Source organism: Protopterus annectens, chromosome 6.part0 (genome assembly GCF_019279795.1).
Source record: "Protopterus annectens isolate FY-2018-M chromosome 6.part0, PAN1.0, whole genome shotgun sequence".
NCBI lineage: Eukaryota > Metazoa > Chordata > Ceratodontiformes > Protopteridae > Protopterus > Protopterus annectens.
Genome location: NC_056737.1, coordinates 934344073 through 934366269, shown reverse-complemented (window position 1 = coordinate 934366269; position 22197 = coordinate 934344073). Strand labels below are relative to the sequence as shown.

The window sequence follows — 22197 nt, the reverse complement described above, 5'->3', positions numbered from 1 at the left end:
AGCATGGCATTTTTCAGCTTTTCATAAATATTTCCATTTATGCTTTTTCCTTGATTTCCCCATTTTTTCTGCTTTATACAAATTTTCATAACATTTCCAAAATATCTCTAATACCTCTATAGGATCTCTTCTTATTTTTCTTGTTACACACTCCCTAAATTTGGCAGCAGACCTTTCTACTTTTTGTTGCCTAAGTCATTGTGCCAGAAGTTTTTGTGCTATAGAGTTGTTATCAAAATACAGTTGCTTTACAGCAGTCTTTCTTAACTCATGCATGCTATCCAGGTACTCCCTTATTTTCTTCTTAACACTCTGCAGTTGTGCCTCTTCTTATAATGTGAGATTTTCCTTATTCTGTAATAGTATATCATTTGACATCCTCTCTAAATAATTTCTGATGTTCTTTGTGTTTAACTGTTGCAGTCATTACATTTGGGTAATCTGCTGTCAGGTTGCCCTCAGTTGGCCTGAATAACAAGGTCTTGGGTCCTGCGTCGGTTGCTTTCTCCTCTTACATGACGTCAGGTCGTCAGGGGTATTAAACATGCAGCTGACCCATTTTCTTCAGTCTTTCTTGCCGCACGGTGCCCGAAGCAGAAGCAGTTTGCAAATGCCGGTCGGCCGACTCCTGAAATTTTCGCATTCGAGTTTCAGAACCAAAGTCTTCAACTAAAGCTAAGTATCCCGTTGGGGAAACTTTTTCTTGCTTCTTACTGATGTCAGTAAAAGTTAATAATTGCATTACTTGTGGGAAGCAAATACCTCATAAGGATTTTCATTTGTACCGTATTCCTTGCTTAGGCTCAGATCATAATGTGCCTTGCTGTCGGTTTTGTGCTAGATTTAACCAATGCACTATTAAGCGTCAGTATATTTTTGCTTCAAAATATTTTGGATTCCTGAATGTCGTTGGTTAGCAATCCAACTACCGGAGTTCACAAAAAATGCAAAGAAAAAGACAGAGACAGACTGTCGAGGTCCAAAACTGATGACGAAGCTTCTCCTAAGCCAGTCGCCGGTTCGCTGGTACTCAGTGAGGTGCTTTCGCAGCCTCTGATACCCGCTACTTTTGAGTCGCAGGCCTCTACCGAGACCCATGCAGAGTCCGGTATGCCACGAGATTCTCAGAGTATTGAACCCACAGATGTCTCTCCCTCAGATGGGTCCGGAGTCACTGAACAGGCACCGGCTTCTGAGGGTGTTTTCAGGTCTCAACATTTTTATATAAAACTGACGCCAGCTTCAAAGACAAGACCAAAAACATCTTCTAAGTCTAAAAATCCGATGCATGAGCCACGTGCTCAGGCCCCTATGCCTAAAAAACAGATGCTCAAAATGGTTGAGGACTTAATTACCTTGATCAGGGGTTCCCAACCCCCCTGCTAAGAGGCCTAGGCAAGACACTGATTATGAATCTTCAGATCAGGTTTCCATTTCTTCTGATTCCCCTTCTGATCAGGAATTTTCTATTCCACCCTATGAGGGTTCAGATGCAGAAGAATCTATCCCATCTGCATCTCCTCCTGAGGATTATTCTTTTGGAGAAGCCTTGCATACTTTAAGGAAACATTTTCATTGGGAGAGTCAGGATTTCTCTGAATCAAAAAAGAGGCTTAGGGATTTCCTTCTTCTTCCTCAGCATAGGCCTTTGGCTATACCTCCTGTATTAGACATTGTTGATGATGTGTTTTCAAAATCAAGCATGGCTTCTGATTACTTACCTCCGGCTCCTAGTAAGCCAGACAGATATTACAGGGTTCCTGACTCCCACAAATTTCTATTCAAAAATCCTGCTGCTGATCCTGAGACTATCTCACAGGGTCCCAAAGGTGTAAAGGACTCTACAGCCAAAAATCCCACTCCCTCTGATAGGGACTCCAGGGTGCTGGATAGATGGGGAAAGAAGGTTTGTACATCTGCAACCTTGGCAATTAGGGCCTTAAACTGCCAGTTTCATATGCTTAAATATCAACAGCATGTTATGGACCTATTGAAACAGAAAATTATGTTGATTTCTGATTGTGTGGAAAATAAAGAATTACAGGAATTATTGCATGCATCAGAACAGATTGGAAAGCATACTTTGCAATGTGGTTTTGATTCTTTGGAGGCCTCTTGCAGGGCCGCAGTTACTGGATCTGTGATTAGAAGGCATGCCTGGCTCAAGGAACAAAATCTGCCTGATCATGTTAAAGCTAAATTGTTGGATGCCCCTTTACATCATGATACTCTGTTTGGTAATAAGGCAGAAGAGGTTTTAAAGAAAATGGAAGATAAAGCTAAATCTATGCAAACTATAAAATATTTCTTACAAGTGCAGCCACCCAGGTTTAGTAGGCAATGGCCTACTAAAAATTGGTCCTTTCCTGTGTCCAACAGAGCCTCTCAAGGCAAATTCAGGTGCTCAAAAGGCTCTAGATACCAATCACAGGGTTCTTACAGGTCAAAGCAATGGGGTGCCTCCACCTTCAAATCTGGAGGAAACAAAGCACAACCCTACAGTAAGCAGTCTCAATGACTTACCTCTGCCTTCTCCAAGCACTTATCTTTTGGCAGCCCCCTTGGGGGAAAATTAGCACTTCATGCTCAAAATTGGAAGTTAATTACCCAGGACAAGTGGGTATTAAACATAGTATCCCAGGGGTACAGATTTCATTTCCATACTTTGCCAATTCCAAACGGTTGGCCAGATCTGCCACAAAATCAATGGGCAGAGGCTCAGAAACAGGTTGTGTCCCTCGTGGATATGGGGGCTATTCAACCAGTACCAGAACAGGAAAAAGGACAAGGTTTTTATTCAAGACTGTTCCTGGTACCCAGAAAAGACAATGCCTGGCGTCCAGTACTGGACTTATCGATTTTGAACAAGTTCCTGGACATTCCAAAATTCTAAATGCTGACTTTACACCAGCTACTGCCTATGCTGGGCAGGAATGCTTGGTTAGTGACTCTAGATTTAAAAGAGGCATACCTGCATATCCCAATAAGGGAATTGTGCAGAAGATACCTCTGCTTCAAGGCAGGTTTTTTGCATTACTAATTCTCTGCACTGCCCTTTGGCTTATCTACTGCGCCCAAGGACTTCACAAAGTGCCTGGCAACAGTAATTGCATTTTGCAGACAAAGAAGCATACAAATATATCCTTAACTGGACTACTGTCTCATTCAAGCAGAGAACAAGGATGCTCTTCTTCAACATCTGGCGTTTGTAAAAAGGCTTCTAACATGCCTAGGGGAAACAATAAACGAAAAGAAATCACAACTGGTACCCTCTCAAATAATTACATTCCTGGGTGCAAGCTTGAATACAACTGCCCAGATGGCTTACCTTACACCAGACAAACAAAGGCAACTGACAACATACTTCAAACAGATGGCAACAAAAACCCAGTTATCTGCAAGACAAATTTGGCAGGCTTTGGGGTTCATGGCATCCTGCATTCTACTAATTCTTTATGCAAAACTGCATATGAGGAAACTTCAATGGTACCTAAATAGTTTATGGAGTCAACATTGTCACAGTCTGGAAACAATGATTCCTCTCATTCCCTGCCTACAACAGGAGTTTCTTTGGTGGGCAGAGACATGTCACCAAAACAAGGGACTGTCATTCACTCTACCCCCTGCCACCCAAACCCTAACTACAGACACATCAGACTATGCTTGGGGGGCCCACCTGGCGGGGAGATGCATTTAGGGCATATGGACCCCAAAACAAATGCATCTGCATATCAACCAGAAAGAGATGCTAGCTGTTCAGAATGCTCTGACCGCCTTCAAGGATTTACTTCATCCAGGACAACTACTGATAGACGGACAGCACCACGGTTATGTGGTACATAAACAAGCAGGGGGGTACACATTCCTACCCCCTTTTCAGACTAGCCATGGAATTGTGGAACACAGCTTTGACTTACCAAGTATATATTTAAGCTCAGTTCCTGCCAGGAAAAGAAAATACTCTGGCAGATGACCTTAGCAGAAATCTTATGGACCCACACGAGTGGAAAGTGGATCCACAAATCTTCAGCATGGTAACACAGAAATGGGGGAGCCCAGACACAGATCTGTTTGCCTCTCCCCAAAATTATCAACTGGACAAATTCTGTACAAGGACTTGTCACAGACAAGCATGGAAAGTGGATGCCCTATCCTTCAGTTGGAAAAGCCTATCAATCTATGTCTTTCCCCCTCTGCCTCTTCTCTCCAAGGTATTACTAAAGGTCAGACAGGAAAAAACAAAAATTATCCTGATTGCTCCAGACTGGCCTCGCTAGCACTGGTACCCAATTCTAAGGAATATGTCTCAACTCCCTCCTTGGTATTTCCCTCAAATACCTCATCTACTGTCTCAGCAGAGCAATCAAATTCTGCACACTCAGCTCCAAACTTTGAACCTTGCAGCATGGCTGATCATTTAATTATTCAAACAACACCTCTCAGTAAATCTGTGATGGATGTTATTTTGGAAGCCAGAAGGCCTAGTACTAGAAAATCTTATGCTGATAAATGGAAGAGATACTGTGCTTGGAACCAAGCACAAGGAACGGACACAGCAAAACCCAATATTCCTCAGATTTTACGATATTTGACTGAGATGCTTGACAAGGATCTATCTTTCTCTTCAATAAAAATCCATGCCTCTGCCGTCTTGGCTCATTACAACACAGAGCCTCTCCTTTTTTCTCATCCACTGCTTAAACAGTATCTTAGAGGGGCCAAAATTTTAAGGCCTCCCAGAAGATCACCAACTCCTGCATGGGACCTCAATTTTGTGCTGGAAAAACTCACCCTGTCTCCTTTTGAACCAGCAGCTACTGCGGATATAAAATATCTATCTTGGAAAACAGCTTTTCTCTTGGCAGTCACTTCAGCAAGAAGGGTTTCAGAACTACAGGCTCGCGTGGCAGTGGAGCTTTTTATTATATTTTACCCAGACAGGGTGTCCCTCAGGACCAATCCTTCCTTTATGCCTAAGGTGGTATCCAGTGTGGCTCTTAACCAGACCATTCACCTGCCAACTTTTTACCCAAATCCACAGAACAAGGGGGAGCAGATTCTGCATTCATTGGACGTACACAGACAACTAAGATTCTACTTAAACAGGACCAAATCTCTAAGAAAGTCTGAGCAACTACTGGTGGCATTTGCTTCAGGATCAGAGGGGAAGGCTATATCTAAGCAGACTATTTCTAAGTGGATAAGCACTGCATTTGTTTCTGCTACTTGCACCATGGTAAACCTGTGCCCAAGGCAATCAGGTCACATTCCACCAGGGCTGCCTCTACCTCAGCAGCCTTTCTCAAAGGAGTTTCAACCAAAGACATTCTAGAAGCTGCTACTTGGAGCTCTCTTCATACCTTCACAAAGCATTATCATTTGCCTCTCTTCTCCAAATCCAGGACAGGCTTTGCCACTGCAGTTCTGCAGGGTCTTATAGCCACTCCTAATGCTATTCAGTTCCATCCTCCCATCCATAGCTTTGGGATTCTACCCAAATGTAATGACTGCAACATTGAAACATGAAGAACATAGTACAGTTGTGTACACTTACCATAAATGTAGATGTTCGAGTGTATTCACTGTTGCAGTCCAGGTTACCCACCTGCCATCCCCCTTTTCTATAACTTCTCTTTCCTTCACTATATTCTAAAGCCTTTGTGGTGTATTTGCTTTTAGATGAAGGTAAAGTTTATGTTGTTAAAAGTGCATTAGATATATTGCTGTTTAATTATATATATATATATATATATATATATATATATATATATATATATATATATATATATATATATATATATATATATATATATATATATATATATATATATATATATTTGCTCCCCATTTGGGGGGCACCTGACATCTGGGGCAAGAAAAACTGAAGAAAATGGTGTCGGCTGCATGTTTTATACCCCTGACAACCTGACATCATGTAAGAGGAGACAGCAACTGACGCAGGACCCAAGACTTTGTTATTCAGGCCGACTGAGGGCAACCTGCCAGCAGATTACCCAGAATTAATGACTGCAACAGTGAATACACTCGAACATCTACATTTATGGTAAGAGTACACAACTGTACTTTACTTCTTAACCATATCTCTTTCTCTGCTATTTATAACCTATTTTAAAACTCCACTTTCATTTTATCCCACTCATTAGCTATAACTTCTGAAACACTTTCTGTCTTCCCTAATAACTCCCAAATAATTTCCACTACGCATTCCTTAAATTCCTCTCTTTTTAATAGGTAGGTGAGGAAGCAACAGTGTCTCATCTTTACTCTCTGCATATTTGAATTTGTAATTATTAGTGCATGATCTGAACTAGTTATTGGATGTGTGTCAAAGGTCTCAATTAAATATACATGTTCATGTGAAATGTATTTTTGTCTAGTCTAGCCCTGTTGTTGTACCTTGGTGAATTTGTAAATTTTCCCCAAGTTCTTACTACTAATTTCATGTAATCTGTACCAAATGTTTTCATAATTTCTTTAGAAATCAACCTTCTTTTGTTATATTTTCCCTTCTTGCCCCCCCAAAATACATTCTCATTGTTGTAAATCAATTCCAGTCCCCACACATAAGTAATATTCCCTGCAGAAAGCTAATTATTTCTCTTCAAAATTTTAAGCTCCATAATAGCAGTTTTAGGTGGAATATAAATATATGCCATTGTAATCCTCATTCATTGTCAATATACCCTTACTACCACAAATCTGCCATTATTATAGCAATAACCCACACCTGGGTGTGGGTAATGCTGGATTTACCCACAGTTGGCATGGTTTGGTCACGAGGGCAAAGCCCGAGTGGCCAAACAAAGCCAACCGTGGTAAATCCAGCATTACCCACACCCTGAAGTGGGTTATTGCTGTTATACAATTACATTATTTAAGAAAAAAAATAATTACTTTTCTTAAATAATGGCATTGTATAATGCCTCCTCGCTGCCCTTCCACAGCTGTCTGGTATTCTGCTGCAGTTCTGATGTACTGTGCATGCAAATGCCTATGCAGTACATCAGAGCTGTGGGCAAAAGCAACTGAGAAAGCAAGATCTCCGTTGCTTTTTACAAACTGTTTTGTTATGTTAAATGGGTTTAACATAGCGAGACAGCTTTAAAAAAAGCAACGGAGTCTCTGTTGCTTTTTTAAAAGCTGTCTCGCTATGTTAAACCCATTTAACATAGTGAGACAGTTTTGAAAAAAGCAACGGAGAAAGCAAGATCTCCGTTGCTTTTTACAAACTGTCTCACTATGTTAAATGAGTTTAACATAGCGAGGCAGCTTTAAAAAAAGTAACGGAGAATCTCCGTTGCTTTTTTTAAAGCTGTCTCGCTAGGTTAAACCCATTTAACATAGCAAGACAGTTTTGAAAAAAAGCAATGGAGAAAGCAAGATCTCCATTGCTTTTTAAATGTCTTGCTATGTTAAATGGGTTTAATATAGCAAGACAGCTTTAAAAAAAGCAACGGAGATGCTCTGTTGCTTTTTTTAAAAGCCGTCTTGCTATGTTAAACACATTTAACATAGTGAGACAAGTTGTAAACAGCAATGGAGATTTTGCATTCTCCATTGCTGTAAAAAAAAAAAAAAGAGTTATACTAATGGAAAAAGTCTGTCAGACCGGACCTTTTTCCATTACTATAACTCTAATTTACAATGTGCACGCTGACCAATCAGCATGAACGTTTTGGAATATTAATGGGGGGGGGGTCATTGTATAATATTCTTTTTTCCATCTTCAATCACTATTGGAGCTCATCTAGCAATTAATATAAATACTCCCCTTTTCCTTTGTCTCTGATAATCTGCTGAATATCCATCCTGGAAATCCTTTATCAAATTTACATGCTCAGTTCTTTCAAAATGTGTCTTTTGTAGAATGGTTATTTGCACTCTGCATTTTTTAATATAAATACATATTCTTTCCTTTTTCACATTCCAGGATAATATGGAAAGGGTTGTCATTATAAGAAGTCATTGTTCTCACCTATTATACATATGACAGCTTCTTTTAAATGTCTATTTCCAGCTTTTGTGTCCCCCCCCATTTTTTCTATGTAATTTACTCCTACCCTTTTCTAAAGATCCCACTTCCAGTTCTTTTATCTTTGTTACTATATTCACTGCTTCTAGTATTTTTTTCAGCCAACAAAATTAAACTCAGGAAGGCATTACTAAATCTAGGAAATTCTGATTTTATACCACAGCTCAAAAATAATTTCCTTAGTTACATCAATTTGCTCACCCAGTAGTCTGCAGTGAATGTTTAAAGTCTACCAGCTCATTGCACTCCCAAAAAATATGTTCTCAATTATTTCACTCTTCCCCATCTTACCTCCAACATTTGCAAACTCTGTGTTAAAAAATTCTTTGGTGTCTGCTTGGGGTATAAAAGTGCCTATGCAAACATTTCCAAGCAAAAATCCTAAATGTTCTAGTCTTTATTGCATATTTGGGAGCTGTGCATATATCTTCCCATTGTTTCTTTGTGAATTGCTCATCCATTCACTCTTCACAATCCTTTCTAACCTCCTCTGATTGATTGCTGTAGTTATCATGCAATATTTTATATGCTCTACTAATTATCCCTTTTTAACAGCAGCTTCTCTTCTAGATTTAACTAAAAACTCAACCAAAGTAGGTCTTTCATTTAGGATTCCTTATCCCTTTATCTTTTCTTAGATTCTGATATCAGTCTTTGATAGGGAAGACAATCTCTAGCCTGCATTCCAAATGTATTCTTGGCTTCCTCCAATTCTATTACCTTTCCCCTCATAGGATCATAGGATTCATTATTTGTTCCCAATACACTGATAACTTTGCTAGTTTTCTCCAGTAAATTCCACCTCCCTCTTGTCTGTTGTGTACCCCTAATTGTAGTCATCCCTATTGACTGAATCTCCTTTCCCTATTCCCGTGTTGGCTTCTTTATTCTTTTTAAGGATCTGCATCCAACAATTAATTGATTTACCTATGCAAAAGTAAGAGAAAACATGTCAGCTCTACATATATTAACGTGATTTTGTCTAGCATGCTTTATCTTTTTGCATTGTAATGCCTACATTTCTTAATACTAAATAAGAAGAAAGAAAAAAATCATCTCTTTATTTTAATATCTTTATCACATACAACCAAAAATACTTAACTATAAAATTTACAATCTGATGTTGTCAGGCTTCATTTATGCTTGACATATGGGTTGCATTCCGAATATTGGAACTGACTCAGCCGTTACAACAGCCCACAAGAACCAAAAACTCTTGAGCTTAAATGCTACCCAGAATGCTCCTCTCCAATTACCTCAGATTTCGTTTGTAGCTTCCTGTGACAAATGCGCCACCAACTAGCTCTCGAGATAAGTTTTATTTCTGCTTTGTATTTCTAGTTTTTGTATAGTTATAAGGCTTTTCTTCTTTAATGTCATTATTTGTTTTTTTCCTCCGTAGCCTACCCCTTTTTTCTGATAGCTATGTACTTCTCCTCTACACTTTCCCCTATACACTTCGGTGTACTCTGTGCTACCATTGTTGGTAGTATTTATTCTTTTTCCTTTTTCTCTCCTAGTTAAAAAAAAAAAGAAAAGAAAACAGAGACTTACATACTTATACAACTTCATCCAAATTATTATCTACCCCACCCACATCGGCAAGCAATCCAATAAAAAGTCACTTCTAGACTGGATTTTAACCAACAAACCAAACCACGGGTACCAAGCAGGGTCTACCAGTCACACTAAGTGACAATGCCCCTACATTTCTAGTTAGGAAGAAAACACATATCCAAACCAGCATCTCGTACAAATACACCCATAGCAAAAAATATTTCTCCTCTGACACCTTCGATTTACTACTACAGAACTATGATTGGCTGTCATTAAAAAACCTGCAACTAGACCTAGCTGTAGAATACTTCAATAACAAATTCCTTGAAATATTAAATAATCTTGTCCCCCTCAGAAAAATTTGCCAAAAAAACAAACAGCTACCATGCCTTTCTAAAGAAACAAAACAACTAATGAAACAAAGAGATAAGGCCTGGTCACTATATCATATGACCAAAAATAACAATGATCTCACCCTTTACAAACAACTTAGAAACCATGCTAAGAAAAACAACATCAAGGATAAAATAACCTATTTCCTCACCTGCCAACAAAAATAGCATCACAATCCACAAACATTCTGACTGAATATCAACCACCTCCTTAACCCCAGTAAAACCCCTACCCAAGCCCCCTCATTACTAACTCCTTTGTGCCCTTAGCCTCACAATTCAATTCCCACTTCATCAACTCTATCACTTCTCTCCTAGACAACAAAACAATCCCACCACTCACTGTCCCCTCCCTTACCTCTGACGCAAATTCCTTCTCCTTTATTCCCATTCCAACTTCCTACATAATGTAAATTAAAACCCTGCTGCTTAGCTGCTGACCAACTTCCAAATGAATACCTAAAACTAGCTGCCCCATCCATTGCCCACCACATATCATTACTAATAAACTGCTCTATCTCTAAAAAGTACGTTCCCAAATTATGGAAAATTTCTCATATCATGCCACTTCATAAGGGCAGCCCATCTAGAGACATAACTATCTACCATCCCATCTCCATTCTATCCTCCCTTGCCAAAATTCTAGAGAAATATATCCACCAGCAACTCATGAATCACCTCACTACCAACAACCTACTCTCCAGCACCCAGCATAGCTTCAGGCCTAAACACAGTACTAACTCAGCCCTCATAACCTATACAGAGACCATTCACCACCTCAAAAATAAAGGACAACTAGTCACAGCCATTTTCTTAGATATGTCAAAAGCTTTTTACACAGTGTCACATCAGTTGCTCCTCAACAAACTTGCCACTTACAGTCTCAATACCACACCCCTAATGTGCTTTCACAGTTATCTATCTGACCGCCAACAGGCCATTAAATGCACTAAATGAGCAAACAGCCAATCCCCACTATTACGAGTCACCACGGGGGTACCACAAGGCTCCATACTTACACCCCTCCTCTTCATAATATTTACCAACAACCTATATACTGCCACCCAACATGCCACCGTCATCCAATATGCAGATGACTCCTCCCTTATCTACTTAGCTCACTCCCCACAACAACTCCAACACAAAATGCAATCATCATTCCAAGACATTGAAAAGTACCTCACCAGCCACCAACTCATCCTAAATCCAAATAAGACCAAGCTAATAATTTTCCCTAATAAGTCTTCCAAACCTAGTACCCAATCCCTCTCTGTACTATCTACAAAAATCCACTCTAAACTAGGCATTCTATACTGGGTTAAACCTTACCTTACACAACAAGCTAGACTGGCCACTGCAAGATCCCACTTGCTATTCTCCCTCCTATACTGCTCTGAAGTCTTTACTAACCTATCAAAATCTGACCTAAATAAACTAGACTCCTGCTATAACAGAATAGCTAAGTTTATCACCAACCAACCCCACAGAACACACCACTGCACTGCTCTCAGATAGCTCAAATGGCTAGAACTTCCCAACCTGTTATTACTAAAATAAGTTTCACTTGCCCATAAAATCAGATTCAACCCTACCGACTGCCCAGCTCTATCAAACCTAGTCCAGCCAAACACAAATTGTAGACGCCTGAGGTCATTCCACAAACTAATGCTAAAAGTAACCCAGTCTCATAACTGTCACAGAGACTCATTCTACTTCCATAAAATAGCCAAAGATTGGAACACCCTTCCTCAACATATAACTAAAAACCCAACCTGTCCACATTTAAAACTACCCCGAAAGACTATTTAAGTGATAATTGGCTATGCCCCTGTATTGCTCCCAAGTAATTTTCTTCCTATTTTTTCCCACTCATCTCACACATGTTAGCCCAAATAGTGCTCATCGCACATAAGACTGTCCCACTATCTGTCTTATCTTTATTAATCTTTGTTCCTTCAGAGGACCTAACTTGCAAAACTACATGACCAATTTTGGTCTTTCAGAAGTAACTCACCTTGTAAAGCTACATGGCTTATGTACCTCATATATATTGAAAAAAAAGTATTCATGTATGCCTGAAACATGCATGTTTATATTGTATTCTGTTATTATATTTTGCTATTATATTTTTGTTAAGCTCAGTCATTTACATATTGTTAGCAATGTACTACTTAAACTAAGTTGACTGCTTGTACCTTTATAATGTTCTCCACTGAAAATGGCAGACACTACCTGGTTAACAAATTTAAATAAATAAATAAATAAAAATAAAATAAAATAAGAAAGGTAGTATTAGTAGTTTACACTTTTTCTTCTGCACTTGCTGTAGTCTTACCTACCATCGCAGGTAACTTTCTGTACCTTCAGTACTCCTTTATACCATTGTTGGTAGCCCCTTTCCTTCCCCTTTCTCTGTCTACCATCGCAGGTAACTTTCTGTACCTTCAGTACTCCTTTATACCATTGTTGGTAGCCCCTTTCCTTCCCCTTTCTCTGTCTACCATCGCAGGTAACTTTCTGTACCTTCAGTACTCCTTTATACCATTGTTGGTAGCCCCTTTCCTTCCCCTTTCTCTGTCTACTATCGCAGGTAACTTTCTGTACCTTCAGTACTCCTTTATACCATTGTTGGTAGCCCCTTTCCTTCCCCTTTCTCTGTCTACCATCGCAGGTAACTTCCTGTACCTTCAGTACTCCTTTATACCATTGTTGGTAGCCCCTTTCCTTCCCCTTTCTCTGTCTACTATCGCAGGTAACTTTCTGTACCTTCAGTACTCCTTTATACCATTGTTGGTAGCCCCTTTCCTTCCTTTCTCTGTCTACCATCGCAGGTAACTTTCTGTACCTTCAGTACTCCTTTATACCATTGTTGGTAGCCCCTTTCCTTCCCCTTTCTCTGTCTACCATCGCAGGTAACTTTCTGTACCTTCAGTACTCCTTTATACCATTGTTGGTAGCCCCTTTCCTTCCCCTTTCTCTGTCTACCATCGCAGGCAACTTCCTGTACCTTCAGTACTCCTTTATACCATTGTTGGTAGCCCCTTTCCTTCCCCTTTCTCTGTCTACCATCGCAGGTAACTTTCTGTACCTTCAGTACTCCTTTATACCATTGTTGGTAGCCCCTTTCCTTCCCCTTTCTCTGTCTACTTAATTGGTTTAGTTTTTTCACCTTATAGTGTGCTTGTGACTGTGTCATGACTCTTGTTGTATAAATCATGGCCGATAAAGGTAAAGGTACCTCCGGTTTCAAGAAATGTCTGGAGTGTGGCCGTAAATTGCCCAGTTCTGATGGCCATTCTCTTTGTGTTTACTACTTGGTCTCAATGCACTTAGAAGAATAAATGATTGTTAAAGGGGATGATAAAATCTTCCTTTCATGAGGCTTTATCTGGTCTTTCTAGTAAAAGTAAAACGGATGTTTCTTCCCCTTCCTCGTCTTCCTCATCTTCAGAACTTGACAAACCAAAAAAGAGGAGTCGATTGGTGCCATCTTCTCCCTTGGCAGCAGCGACCCAAAAACTTAGAACTTTGGTTCACGCTACTTGTGCAGCATCAACAGTTACTACAAAAGATACTTTGGTGCCGATTTTGGCACCAAAAGTGTCTCCTCCATCAGTGCCGAAGTAAGACCAGACCATGGAACCGACAACCTCAGTGCCATCTTCCATTTCGGCAACAATGTCTTCTGTGCCAACTGAAAGCATTGAATTTTCTTTCCTTTATCATCCTAGGACCAGATACTCTGTCTGTAGATCCTGTCCAGGTCAATTACCCAGCCCCTTTTTGGAAAGACCAAAATCCTCCTCTACCCAGTCAGTTTGTTCCACCAAGAGTCTGACAAAAATGGATGTGTTGAGGTTGGTGGATCAGCTCCTTGGGGTAAGAGGACTTTCATGTGTGTTCTCGGTTCAAGCTCATTCCAGTGTTGGAACCCTTCCTTCTATGATCCTACATATTCTTCCTCCACTGAGGCCTTGGAGATCCCAGCTCTGAGTTTTCTGGTGCTGACTGTTTCAGTCCCGATGAGATCATCATCTCTGGTTCCGATTTCTACCCTGAGCTCTTCAGCTCTGTCAGATCTGGAGAACTCTCAGGGTTGTGGCTATGCTGTCACTTCCATGGGTGGGACTCAACTCCAGTGTTTTCGGAGCCATCTCTGCACCTTGGGGCTTTGGCATGCATTAGCTCTACCCCAGCTTTGGCTTTGGAGGCAGTTTCTTCTTTTGAGGTGTGACCACAGTTCCAAGGCAGTCTTTTTTGGTTCCGGGCTACCTTCCCTCTTTGAGGGGACCAATTTTCCAAGCAATGGAGACAGCCCTGTCCTATGTGGGCACCCAGTCAGCTCCTCCCCTGTCGGAGCAGTTCCTCAATCCTTCCTGGCCAGCAAGCGCAGAAACCACAGGAGTCACCTATTCAGGATTTGTCCTCTTCTAATACCTCACCAGACCATCCCACTGAGGAGGTTCCTCAGAAGAGGAAGTGTAAGAGGAAACACCTAAATTCCTTGGAGCAATCCATCATGGCGGACACTGATTTTGATGAAGGCAAGGGTTCCCAACGGTCACCCATGGAAGATGTCTACTTTGGAGACATCCTTGAGATCCTTAAGCAGAGGGGTGGCTGGACATCCCAAAAGCCCCTTCAGAGAAGTCAGTGTACCTGCAGGCTTTTGGCCCTCAACTGCCTATCTCTTGGATAACTCTGCCTGCTGACAAGCTCATTAAGGTGATCTCACAGTGAGTGTGGAAGGCTCCTGACATCAAAGAACCCATCCCCAAGAGGCCAGACAAAATTCTAACTGCACCCAAGGACCATCAGTTTTGGGCAAAGGGATTGTCAGTAGATGCCATGGTGACAGCAGCAGCCACAAAAAAAGGAACTAGCAGATTTAAGTTCCACTATCCATCCTCCCAATAAAGAGTCTCGAGTGATGGATAGGTTTGGAAAGCAGGTTTACATGTCATCGATCTTTGCATTACAGTCTTTGTACTTTATGGCTCACTTCACTACACTCCAAAGGGATCTGATTAAGGAGTTATCAGATACCCTGGCAGGAGCTGTATCTAATGAAGTTCAAGATAAGGTTGCTTCTCAGTTGGCCACTCTAGAGTCCATTTGGAATTCGTCCATGAGGCTCATAGCATATGCAGCCGAAGGGACAATTAGAGCAGCGGGATCAGGTGTAGCCATAAAGAGACACATCTGGATGTGCTTGTGCAAATTTGTGGAGCCATTCAAGTCTTCATTCATCAATGTCCCCTTTAACGGATCATCCCTTTTTAGCCCTAAAGTTTGAGAAATGTCCAGGTGTGAAAATGACAGAAAGACCCTTTCTGCAGTGGGTGTGCATTCTTCTACTCCTCAGCAGTCCTTTTCAAGGAACCAGAGGAGCAGGAAAATGTGGTTCAAAAAGTCCCAAGGACTGTTCCAGGACACACATGGCAGTGGCTCCCCCAGGGGCAGAGAGAGGGGAGCTTTAATGGAAGATGCTGTCCATGTGGCAGAGGTGGCCTGCAAAATCAGGGTTCCAGTGATACTTTTCCTGTTAAACCCTATCAGCACTTCTGAAAGGAGGCCAGATTACCATCCTCTGAAGTCAGTCAGGAGGCATTTATCCCTGCACTGACTCACCTACCTTTATATAACTTTGGATGTTTGGGTGCAGAGGATTATAACCAGAGGCTACTCCATACCATTCCTTCTACCTCCCCACAATTGCAAAAAAATTCCCGGTGTTCCACCCAGTCAGTGGGAACCAACAGTATTAGAAATACAAAAACTGCTAGAAAAAAAGAGTCATCCAAGAGGTCCTACCAGAACAGATAGAATCGGAAGTTTACTTGAGATACTTTTTAGTGCCAAAAAAGACAGGGGACTGAAGACCAATTTTGTATCTAAGTGTTCTGAACAAATCTGTTCTACAGACAAAATTCCAGATGGTCACAGTTCAGTCTATTCTCCCATTTTTAGGGAAAGATGATTGGATGTGCTTGATAGATCTCCAGGATGCATATTACCACATAAAAATGGATAAGCACTCTAGGAGATTTCTCCACTTTCGGCTGGAAGCCAGTCATTATCAGTTCAAAGCCCTGCCCTTTGGTCTCACCACAGCCCCCTGGGTGTTCACCAAATGCATGGCAGTAGTAGCAGCTCACTTGAGACTATGTGGATTCCAGGTGTTTCCTTCCTTAGACAACTGTCTCATTACTGCTTCTACCAGGCATCTAATAGATTAAGCAAGATATTACATTCTCCAGACCTTTGCCAACCTGGGGATTACAGTAAACTACGAAAAATCACAACTGACTCCAACACAATCTATAGAGTTCATAGGAGTGGGACTAAATACCAATACTTGCATAGCCTCCCCACCTTATTTAAGATTGCAAAAAAATCAAGGCCCAAGTAATGAAGATTGTTAGAAACAAGAGAGTAGCTGCACGACTCTTACAAACCTTAGGTTTGATTCTGGCAGCCATTACATTAGTCTCCCTAGCAGGATTTCACATGAGAATTCTACAGTGGTTTCTAGCATCTCAGTGGTCCATACTGTATCAGCCAATGTCAGATGAGATTTTGATTACCAACCATTGCAAGAAAGACCTAATGTGGTGGATTCAGCCAGAGGAAATTCTCTTGTGCCGCCTCTTTGTTCATTGTCAGCCCCAAGCCATAGTGATCACAGATGCCTACTAGCTGGGGTGGGGGCATTATCTGGGCCAGACGGTCAAAAGCACTTGGTCCCCCATGGAGGCCAGCTTGCATATCAATGTTTTGGAGCTGAGGGTAGGGCTTTAAGTGTTGCAGGGCTTTCAAACTGCTCTCACTCTGGGATCAACTGCGATTCAAACAGACAATATGTCAGTAGTTTGGTACATCAATAAGCAGGGAGTAACCAAATCATACCCCCTTTGTTGAGAAGCTCTGAGTCTGGCAGTGAGCAATCTATTCCAACTGCTTTCTGATAGCAACTCATATTCCTTGAAGTTCTAGTGTGATAGCAGACCAACTGAGCAGATGCATTCTTCTGCCTCACAAGTGGCCTCTCAATCCCAGAGTGGCAAAAAAGATCTTTTGTCATTGGGGCCAGCCTTGCTGCGACCTTTTTGCATCACCCCTAAACAAGAAGTGCAGTAGCTGCTTTGCCATAGTCCCCCCCTCCTGGGGAGTCCCGAGAGATGCCCTCATGCATAATTGGCCCTCTGGACTCCTATACACCTTTCCCCCTTTTCCATTAATTCCTCAATATCTAAAAAAAATACAGTCAGGTTGAAGATCAAGGTAATCCTCACTGTCCCCTTCTGGCCTTGACAGATTGGTTCCCCTTTCTTTGGCCTTATCTTATTCAATGACTGTGGACTCTGGACCCTGATCCAGATCACCTCTTCCATCCAGAAGGATTAGTTCACCCAAACTATCAAAACCTCAAGCTCATGGCTTGGCTTCTCCAGCTCCACTGATTGCCAGGCATAAAAAACTTTCTTCCCCATTTCATAGAATTCTTTCGGCCTCCCATAAGCCTTCCACCAGAAAACTCTACAATAGTAAATGGAAGAGACTTTCCTTCTGGGCTCATGATAATATCATTGATCCCTTCTCCACTCTTGTCGATAAAGGCTAAGAATGTTTAGCTTTGCTCTTTGAAACAGTGGCCTCTTCCTCTACTATCAGGGTTCAGCTAACAGCTATCTCAAATGTTCATAATGGTTTTAAAAAAATGTTCATTAATTTCTCATAGACTTTGCAAAGCATTCTTAAAAGGGACCTTGATGTTAAAACTACCATATAAGGATCTATATACATCTTGGGTTTTAAACTTGGTATTACAGACAATAGTACATTTCTCCTTTGAGCTTGCTGCTGAATGTGACTTGAAATTCTTGTCTTGGAAAACTATACTTCTGGTAGCGATAACTTCTACCAGATGGATTTCATACATTCAAGCTTTAGCTTGCAAACCATCTTATTTAATATTTCACAAAGACAGGGTAGAATAAAAGACATAAGGTAGTCTGACGAGCTGTTTGTTTCCTTTTCAAGTAGTAAAATGGGCAAGCCAATTACCATTACCAAAGTCACCTTATCTAGATGGCTAAAAGATTTTACTTCCTTTATATACAAGAAGAAAGTTGAATTACCTTGGCCTGTTCAGCAGTGTTCCAATCTAAAGCTGACATGGATGAGATTTGTGCAGCAGCAACATGGGCTAGCCCACATACATTAATTACTCATTACAAATTGGATTTGGTGTCTAGGAAAAGAGCGTTATTTGGTTCTATGGTGCACAAGAATATACTTCTATGAGTCCTCCCAAAGTCCAAGGTAGCTGGGGACTCTGTCCCATATATCAAGGGTAAATTAAGATTGACAACAACAGATAAAGAAGTTATGTACTTACTATAATGTTCCATCTGTGTTGTCCATCTTTATTTATCCTTGACTCCCCACCCTCCATCCCCCTATCTTTCAGGCCTCTTGGTGGAATGAATTATGGTCCTAGTTATACATTTTTCGCACATGACACCAGATATGGTCTCCATAACGGTATTATTAGGATTATACTTTCTGTCTTTTGCTATCTGCAAACTCAACCTGAGGTAAATTGGAAAGGAGCATTCTGGGTAGGACTTAAGCTTGAGAGTTTTTGGTTCTTGCGGGCTGTAGTAACGGCCGAGTTGGTTTTGATATTCGGAACCGAACCCATATGTTAAGGATAAATGAAGATGGACAACAAAGATGGAACATTATGGTAAGTACATAACTTCTTTATTTGTATCATTCATAGAAATACTGTTAAAACAGAAATTGTTTTACTTACAGTTACTTTTTTCCTTCCTCTTCCCCTCCCCTCAGTGTCCTTCAAAACATTAATGTAATGAAATGAGGCAAAAGCTTTTCAATTCCCCACATGTTTAACAATGTTAACAAAAGTCCAGTCTTTACAACCTTTCTTGTACAGCTGTATTTTGCAAATGCAAATTGATACTTTGCACTGTCACATTTAATGACTAATTTCTGTGTTGCTGGTCTTCCTGTTCATCTTCATCTCCCAACTTCAGACTCTGGTTCATTCCAAGATGCTCCCGATTCTTCTAGTCAACTCCTCTGCTTTTGTCTATCACTTAAGCATTTTCCTTAGGAACAATGGAAAAGGCTTCACTTGCAAGGTCTTTCCATGTGCTTTGTTATCAGACGAATGAAAAGCATTTTCTTCTTAGCCTGTTCTGCATCAAAAAATGACTTTGATCCTCCAGGAAAAATATTATGAAGACAGCTGAATACAGCACCTTAAATCTCATACATGCCTCTCAGCATTCCTTGATTCCTGGAATAAATGTGTTTCTCTTCTGACTGGTGTACAGTGAACAATAATTACCACAAACACTCTACTGTCTCCTTTTGCCACAGTTTTATCAGGATCTCTTTCTGCTGGTAGGTTTGCTTCTTTAATAGCACAGGTCTTGGCTGTTTTCTTATGGCCATGTTTGGGGTGTATACACAGTGAGCCCTTTCAGTTAATAGTTCTTGTGGAATAACAGTCCAGTTGTTATTTGTGCCTTCATAAAATGAATGCAGTCTGTTTCGTCTAGTTTTTCTGAAGCTGCAGAAAATCTCATATTTTCCCTGTATATTCTGTCCTCTAATTCTACCAGTTTTGAAACATCTCCTCTTGAGAAGTTGCATACACAGCCAGCCTTTTCTTCATTCTGACCTCTGATTATTGCAGTTTTGTCAGCTCATCTGTATATCTGTTAACCGATTCTTCTATTTATTTCCATCCTTTTATTATTTTAATTGATATACTCCTTCACTGGTTAGTTTACTTTAATCATCTGAGCTCATTTGTCTTATTTTTTCCTCTAGATGACTAGAAGCCATGTCTTGCACTAAAGCTGAAGCTTGAACTGCTTTTTGCTGAACAGATTCTTCCCAGTCAGTGTTTTCTCTTCACTTTTTCTAATCAATTTTTTTTCGGGTTGTCTTAGTTTCTTCTTTGCAGGCATCCTGGCAGTACACTTGGTAGCTAGTAACTCTGTTTACTAAAAGTGACAGAGTTCCTGGCCCTTGTCTTTCAGTTTCTTTTTCTTTTATACTAGGGGAGCTGAAGTTAATCTGTTGACCAGTGTGCAGCCATTTTGGAAAACCCAAGAATTTACATTTCTTGATCTCTATAAATACCCTTCTCCTACGTTTTAACCCCGGATCTTGCATCCATCCCATGTCATGCCCATTTAGACCTTATATTGTCTATATTTTAATTAGAACTATTTTTAGACAGACTGGTAACAATCTTTATGATGGTAACTGAGCTATTCCAGAGGTAGCTTTCAGTGCCTAAAAAGTGTATCACAGATGGTAAATTTAAAATATCATACCATTTTACTCAACATAGTGCATTTTGTTTGTTATGATTCTATGTCATTCGGAACCATTTTTATTATGTCTGAATGTGGAAGCACAACAATTGGTTATACATTTTAAAGATGAATTATATAAATATAATAAGTAGAAACGTGATATACGTTCCTTATACCCTACAATGTCTCTCTCTCTTTATTATGTGACAAGAGTGCAAGCAATTGTTTTAAAACAGAGAGAAATAAGAACTCTGTCATGCCCTTTCTTCATTCAAGACACATTGACATGATATTGCCATATGCCAATGTATACCTCCCCTCTGGAACTTTCACTACATAGCAAGCCAGCATAATTGACTCAAATGGATGGGTAGCCTCACTTTCACCCACAGTCTAACTTGTGTTGCCCTCCTTAAGGCTAGGAAGGAACTTTTGTATATGGTTTATTGGCTAGACTTGTAATGATCTGCATATTGCCTGCTTAGTACTTACATATTAAATTATGAACATTTTATACAGTAAGAATCATTCCAAAGACAAAAAAAAATGACTAAAACCATTTACGAGTGTATAATGCATTTCATACTGAATGAGTAAATTTAATGTTAATATATTAATGATTATATCTATAGTCACTGATAGCAATAAAATGTTTAATGCTCACTACCTTTTTCATTTGTTTCTTCCTCTTCAGAGCCTCCAAGGTCACTGTCTCATCTCTGCAGACTGAAGATCCGAAATTGTCTGGGAAGAGAGCGTCTAAAGTATATTAATACTCTGCCCCTTCCTCCCAGACTTATTCGCTACTTGACATACTGCTCTCTATGTGATGATTAATACAAATTGCTTTTAAAAAAAGTGTTCTACTAAGGTGTGTTGCTGGCATATGTCCTGTACATGAAGTAAAAATATGTGGCACAGTAGTACAGAATGCAGCATACCAAAGAAGCATTGTTAGAACTCCATTATTTTGTGGGGGAAAAAATGTGCAATGTGCTCAATCTCCATCGAGTTCCACTGTCCTTGCAGTTTGGACATTAGCACAAGTGCATAAAGCTGCTGTATTTTTTAGTAAACAGGCTTTTCAAGCAATGGCTGAGAAGTTCATGCAGTGAAAGGACATGAAAAAAATAATGACTGAAATATGCTTCCTCATGTTTTAGAAAGATCTGATATCTGCATACAAAATATAATGCTTTGGTGACATTTGACCAATAACAAAAACTTGTTATTGCTGCAGAAAGAATATTCCTAGCTAGTATTTTTAAATGTGCAGCAGTTAGAACGGTGTGTTTATTACCTGTGTATTTCTTTCTGTGTATTACTTTTTGTACTGTGTGAACCTTAAGTTATACATGGTCGTTGTCTTTTTTGTGCCAACAGTAACATAAGATCATTGTTTTTTACTATTTTATTTGCACTAGATGATGCACACATAATTGTTGCCTGTATGATATTGTTTGACATAAGAACTATCTGCAAAAATGTAATTTCAAAAATGTATCGTGAAGTTGTTCAATCTTGCCATTCATTCTTCACTGATGGGTTCAGAGCCGATCCTCGGCTCCGACACGGCTGACTAGCAAGCTCAAAGTTCTCCAGTAGCTCGAGACCCAACCCCTTATCCCACAATGCACTGCTGGAATTACCTCAGATCTAGTTTGTCGCGGCACAGATCTCTTGGTTTCCAGCATTGCTCGAGACTGTTATTGGGAGTTTTCAACTTTCAGCAAGTTTTATATTTCAATTTTTATATATCTTTGATTACTATATAATACTAGATATTACTAGCTAGTAAATAGTTGTTTTCTGTGTTCCACCCCTTTCCTCAGTA

At 40.2% G+C, this 22197-nt stretch overlaps 1 protein-coding gene across 1 annotated transcript in view; it reads left to right on the top strand.

The window, feature by feature from the left end:
* ASB2 (ankyrin repeat and SOCS box containing 2) overlaps positions 1-21945 on the top strand; it is a 473190-nt gene extending 451245 nt beyond the window's left edge. Inside the window, exon 10 of the mRNA XM_044074580.1 lies at positions 21058-21945. Coding sequence (XP_043930515.1) covers positions 21058-21200 — 143 coding nt within the window. The 3' untranslated portion in view covers positions 21201-21945. The remainder of the gene's footprint in view (positions 1-21057) is intronic.
* Positions 21946-22197: the final 252 nt, after the last annotated feature.